At 43.5% G+C, this 6,562-nt stretch overlaps 1 protein-coding gene across 1 annotated transcript; it reads left to right on the forward strand.

Moving 5' to 3' along the window:
- Positions 1-206: 206 nt before the first annotated feature.
- On the forward strand, positions 207-5,383 carry LOC127207183 (N-acetyllactosaminide alpha-1,3-galactosyltransferase-like). Its single transcript, XM_051166548.1, has 2 exons — positions 207-553; positions 4,630-5,383. The coding sequence occupies exons 1-2, from the start codon at positions 369-371 to the stop codon at positions 5,321-5,323; spliced, it is 879 nt and encodes a 292-aa protein (XP_051022505.1). The 5' UTR covers positions 207-368; the 3' UTR covers positions 5,324-5,383.
- Positions 5,384-6,562: the final 1,179 nt, after the last annotated feature.

A 6,562-nucleotide genomic window follows, 5' to 3' on the forward strand; every position in this document is an offset into this window, starting at 1 on the left:
TCTCTCTCTCTCTCTCTCTCTCTCTCTCTCTCTCTCTTTTCAAGTCAGGGTTTCTCTGTGTAGCCTTGCCTGTCCTGGACTCAGTTTATAGACCAGGCTGGCCTCGAACTCACAGCAATTTGCCTGCTTCTGTGGGATTTAAAGGCATGTGCTACCACGCTCGGCTTTATTTATTTTCTTGAGACCTAGTCTACGCTGACCTTGAACTCACAGTTGTCTCACCCTCCCGACTGTTCAATACGGTCCTTTCTGATACGATGGTTCCCTAGGTTAGCAGAACTGTCAAGACCTTGGGTTGGCTGTAATGGGACACTACCTTAAGACAAGGCTTGACCCGTTAGCGGCATTTCTCCTGATGGTGTAGGATAATGCATTTTACTTTAAAATTCTGTCTTTCTTACAGATACGCAGCAGATTCAACACACCTGCGCCTGAGATCTACTAGCTGGTCAGCTCCAATCGTGTGGAGCGATACTTACAATGCATCAGTCTTGGCAAAGTATTATGAAAGGCATCCCGTTATGGTGGGGTTGATTGTGTTTGCAGTGGGGAGGTAGGTAATGGTGCCGAGTGTCTTTTAAGTTCAGGCTTTTCATTGCAGAAAATAGATAATCTACCAAGTCTACTTTATAATTGTTCTTTCTAAGCCAATTCTTGCCATAATTCAAGGTAGCAACAGCCATTTGGTGCCCACAAAAACATCCCAGTTTCTCAGTGTCATTCTATAATTTGATTTTCACAGTCTTCCCCGCAATACTAACTTAATTTCATGGGTCTTTCCCTAACCATATCAATACAAGTGTATACCACTCTTCATTACTTCTGTATTTAATCCAGTATTTTTCTACCTCCTATGCACCCCCCCCCCCAGTGATATGTAACTGCTTTTAGAAAAATCCCACTAAGATATACATATTGACTGTCAGAGAAATGTAACAAAATAAGGTAGCTGCAATTATATGCAGCAGGATTTTTATACGCTACATTTTCTGACCATGAATCACAATGTTAAAAAATGAGAATACAGGACTGGAGAGATGTCTCAGAGGTTAAGAGCACTGGCTGCTCTTTCAAAGGTCCTGAGTTCAATTCCTAGCAACCATGGGTGGCTCACAAACATCTACACATGATATCTGGTGCCCTCTTCAGGCATGCAGACAGAATACTAAATAAATAAATAAATAAGCAAATAAATATTTTTTTTTAAAAAGCAAGCATATAAAAATCAGCCAGTAATTTTAAAACAAAAGTAAATCTATGCTGAATTCCTAATCGGATAGAAAGCCAAAGCCATAAAAGTCAGCTATTCAAAAAGAAAAACAAATGGAAAATATTTCTACCTAAAGATAGAGGGGGTGGACACTGCACTGATTTTCTGTTCTCTGAAATGCCACAGACAATGGACATTGACCCAAAAAAAGAGATAGAAAGCATTGAGTTCAGTACAATCAGGACATATTGCAAATCAAACAGGAAACTTTGAAGACTATTCGCCAGATACAAAATGTGAACCAAGTGTAGGGAGACATCACGTTGGGTACATGTATGCAATCTGCAGGCCTCAGAGTGTGTTCCAAATACCCAAAATGTGAGGAGAGTTGGATGCTGCCAGGGGAGCGCAGAGGTAGCCGCTGAGGTGTGCTGCTGAGCTGCGCCACTCGGCACTGTCAGTGCTGCGCATGGGAGACAGGCCCGCCAGCAGAGTTCTCACCAGTGCTGTGACTAGCGGTGCCTCTCTCTTCCGTCATACAGCGCTTTCCCAGTGTACACATTTAACATTGCAGAAGCACACATAGCACACAGTCCACCCAACAGACGTTCTCGCCATGTGCGCGGACCATTCTCTGTGGAAGACCACGCTTAGGTTACAAGAGTTGAGATAAATGATAAAGCCGAAATTGAACTAAATGTCTTCTATGGTCATATTTAAATGGAATATTAGAAAATCAATCATGGGGTAAAATGAGGAAAATGTGACCATTGTTTTGAACAGGACAACTTTTTTTTTTTTAACTTAGCATACAAAGTATGGATTTCGTTATGACATTTTCATCCATGTATGCCACACTGTCCTATGCTCAGGGTTACATCTCATTATTCTATTTTGCCATCCTACCCCACTATACTCTAATTCTGCATGTGAAATAAAACACACCATACTTTTCTTCTCCACTATCCCTTCTCTTTCCCCCTCTCTCCTCCCATTAGTCCTTTTGTTCTTTCCAAATCTTCTCAAGTGTGCACCACTATATCCAACTTTACTACATTTCTTTACTCACTCACCTGAATGACACACTCTTTTTTTTTTTTAATTTTATGTGCATTGGTGGTTTGCCTGCGTGTGTGTCTGTGTGAGGGTCTCAGATCTTGGTGTTACAGACGGTTGTGAGCTGCCATGTGGGTACTGGGAATTGAACCTGGGTCCTTTGGAAGAGCATTCAGTGCTCCCAACCGCTGAGCCATCTCTCCAGCCCCGAATGACACACTCTTAAACACCCAATAGGTCAAGACTGGAGATGCAGCTCAGGTAGCAGTGTGCTTTCCTGGAGGGCACAAGGCCCTAGGTGACCTCCAGCACTTCAGGAACAGGTCACTGGTGGCTCACAGGTGTCATCCCAGTACTGAGGATGTGGAGACAGACAGATTCGAAGTTCAAGGTCATCCTTGGCTATACAGCAAGTTTGAGGCTAGCCTGGGTTACATGTGAGTCTATCTCAGGTAAAAAAAAAAAGAGGGATTCTCTATTTCTTGTGAGTCTTTGGGCTTGAACTCTGGAGCCACACATGAGCACATATACACCACATCTGCACTACCACACATGCACACATTATGCACACACACACACACACACACACACACACCTCACATACATAGTACACATGCACACACACATGTAGATAAGAATACCTTCACCTTAAGGAACTGGATAGAAGAGAGCAAACAACCTAAGACAAACAAAATGAATAAAGCATTGGGGTGAAGATAAATAAAATTAAAACCAAAATTAATCCTTTACAAAAGGTCAATAAAATTGACAAACTCTGAAAAAAAGAGAAACAGATTAGGAAACATCCTGATACGGACCCTTCAGAACCTCAGTGTCATGAGTCACAGAGATGCTGCTGCAGGCTGGAGGGGAGCAAGCGTCTGTCAGGACGAAGCCCATTGTGTGTCCAGGGCTGAGTCATGACAACTGAGGTGACTCGAGATAAATCAAAATGAAATCTCTAGTTTAGCGAGTAGCACGTGACAACCGACGGTCTCCGCACTTTGACAAAAGCACAGTGCCTAGAGAGGATGCCGGCAGTTGCTGGATGACATATGTATGGGAGCATTCTAGCATCCCAGGGAACCTGTTCTGTAAATTTAGTAACATTCAAAAATAGAAAGTCCTGCCTTACTAAAAACCACTTGTTACACAAAGAGAGAAGATATACATATGGGGTAAAATTAATATGACTGTAGGTTTAAATAACAAAGACAGTTTGGTTGCTGAAAAAGAAAAAAAACAAACCAATTTTTTTGATGTTCCTATGAGGCAGTGATACCAAAAAACACAGTGGCCAAGATCCCAGGGAGACGGGGCCGACGTCATGTACATGTGACCTCAAGACTGTCACTAATTGTGTGACCCCACTTTCAGTGTGTAGTTACTCATGAGACTGGGCCACTGCAACTTCCTAACTCATGTGTTCCATGTCAAATTTTTAAATGATTAATTAAACAGACCCCCTTAAAAAAAAAACGTTCTGTACCATTTCGTGTGTAAAACTTAATACAAACAAATAATGGGCAAATGACAAAAGAATAAAGCTAATACAAGATGTGAGAGAATATTTTCACTAGGGAGACAAAGATTTCTGAAACATGCCACAAAAAGAAACATTGGCAACAGTTCACTTCCTTGGATTCGAGTGACAGCACCCAGCTCTGAGCCGTGACTTCAGTGATAACTTTTCATCATTCACAAATAATACTTGATTTGATGAATTACAGCATTTTCTCCTGACCAGTAGTTATGATTTATCATTAGCCTGTTTCTCAAAATGTAGATCAACGTCCAGGACGTATCACTAAGGATTACATAAGCGCTATGGAAGTGGCGCCCGAGTGGCTACCTTTCCTCTTTCAAACTTACCCTGAGTCTATCCATTACCCTGAGAATCTCTTACTGGGTTCGAAGGAGGAGATGTGGATCTCCAGCGCAGCCGTTCTGCTACCATCATAAGGCTCACAATACAAAACAACGCAAGCAACAGTACCAGCCACTCATCGAAACGCACAGATAGCAGCCGAAGCCTGTACAGAGGCCCCTTGCCTTTCCTCCTGGGTTGCCTGGACAACCACGAACTCCGGCTTCCATTTTGCACAGGGCTCAAAAACGAGCCTCCTTACCTCACTAATTTCATTCCTTCTCCCGAAGAGCCCCTTTTCCATTCTACGATCTGTAGACCCTGCTAAGGAAAAGAGAGTAGATGGCTTCACTTTCTCCCGTTCTGCTCAAAGAGAACAGCAGCTCTCTGCTTGCGGAGTTGCATTGCCGGAGAAGCCATACCCAGGTGGTTGAGACTGTGTGTGTTCCCCTGAACCTGGACGCTGGAACTCAGCCGCTGCCTATTTATTTTGCAGGTACCTGTGGCTCTACTTGGGTAACTTCCTGAATTCTGCTAACACTTTTTTCATGGTCAACCAGAGGGTCATCATTTATATCATGTTGGATGATTTCTACTATGTGCCATGGATAAATCTGAATCGCTACCGGACAGTGAAGATTTTTAAAATTAAACAAGAGTGGAAGTGGCAAGACATCAGCATGATGCGCATGAAGATCATCAGCGAGCACATCGCGGATCACATACGGTATGAGGTCGGCTATGTCTTCTGCGTGGATGTGGATCGAGTATTCAAAGCCAACTATGGTTTGGAGACTCCGGGAGACTCTGTAGCCCAGTTACATGCCTATTGGTATAAGGAAAGCCCAAACGCTGTACCTTATGAGAGAAATGAATCCTCAGAGGCGTACATACCAGAGGGCAAGGGGGATTTTTATTACCATGCCGCTGTTTTTGGAGGCACGCCCGCAGAGGTCCTCAAGATTACCAAGGAGTGTGTGGAAGGAATTATGAGTGACAAGGGAAAAAATATTGAAACTGTTTGGCATGATGAGAGCCATTTAAACAAGTATTTCTTTCTCCATAGACCCACTAAACTCTTGTCGCCAGAGTTCTGCTGGGACTCCCGTCAGGATAAGACTCCTGATATTCAGACTGTTAAACTCTCTTGGGAGGTTAAGTATTATGGACTTCTTAGAAGGCTGGTGTAAGTTTCTAGCCCTTCCCTGAGTTGCTGAATTGAAGAGTATCAATTTCCTTGGAAAACTAGCACCTGGCATGTTTTAACAATGAACAAGTGGTTACCAACTCATCTCCCCCCTCCCCCCCCCGCCCCGGTTCATTCCGAAAGATGCAGTAAGGGAGCTGCGGGTCACAGCGAGTTCGCTGAAAGCAGATAGGTAGGTGGGAATTTCACATCTTGTGCGAGACCGTTGCAAATATAATGTCAGCTCACAGAGAGAGTAGATTCCGGAAGTAGAAAAGGAAACCTTATCTATGCCAGGTGATGAGAGCTGAATGTCTTCAGTTTGAATGTAGTCATTGCTGTCTTGTTTGGTTGGTTGGTTGGTTTTTGGAGAGAGAGTCTCTCTGTGTTAGCCTTGGCTGTCCTGGTCTCGCTTTGTAGACCAGGCTGGCCTCGAACTCACAGTGATCCACCTACCTCTGCCTCCTGAGTGCTGGGATTAAAGGCGTGCGCCACCACGCTTGGCTTGTCATTGCTATCTTGAATCAGGGAAGCTATGGTCATTTTTGAGACCCTCACAAAATAGGGCCCATCAACACTCCCTCATAGAAGGTAGGAAGAAAGGGTGCCTGAGAGTCATGAGGTGCCCCCCTGCCTCCCTGAAGATACATAAATGGTTAATGATTGCTGAAAATAAAAGAGGCTTTATGTCAGTGTAAATTACCCACACATCTATAAGTAACAACAATAAACTCTTCGACTCACTAAGAAAGACATGTCTTTGGTCTGTTCTTGCCTCCCTTATCTGGGATGCATATACACAGATTTTGTAGGAGAAGTCATATAATACTTGGTTCTGTGATAGAGACACAACAGAACCAAGGATGGGCCTTGGAGGTGCAGTTGTGTGGCTTCTGTTATGGTGGCTAATACATGCAGCTGAGGCTGAGCCATCTGAGAGTGGACTGTCTTCAGGGACTATTCTGATACATATATATATATTCAACTTCCGTGTGGTACGCAGTATATGGTGGTATACCTTCTTGCTATCCCCTACTGTAGATAATAAGATTTGCAATTGAGACAGAAGAGGAGTGTCCATGACTCTGGGGAGAGATTCCAGAGTGAACATCTTCATGTGATGTGGATGGCATGGCTTCTTGATGAAGGGGGTTGGCTATGAGAATACGGGGATGCCCCCAAAGTGGCTGATGAGCTAAAGAACATATCAAAATAACACATATGGGATGAGAGTATAAACAGA

This window comes from Acomys russatus, chromosome 24 (genome assembly GCF_903995435.1).
Source record: "Acomys russatus chromosome 24, mAcoRus1.1, whole genome shotgun sequence".
Lineage (NCBI taxonomy): Eukaryota > Metazoa > Chordata > Mammalia > Rodentia > Muridae > Acomys > Acomys russatus.

What these genes read in the sequence shown, in the direction of transcription:
- LOC127207183 (XM_051166548.1), top strand. Translation starts at nt 369, where the DNA reads ATGCATTTTACTTTAAAATTCTGTCTTTCTTACAGATACGCAGCAGAT. An exon ending in ATTGTGTTTGCAGTGGGGAG is followed by an intron (nt 554 to 4,629) that starts GTAGGTAATGGT and finishes TTTATTTTGCAG; the next exon opens with GTACCTGTGGCTCTACTTGG.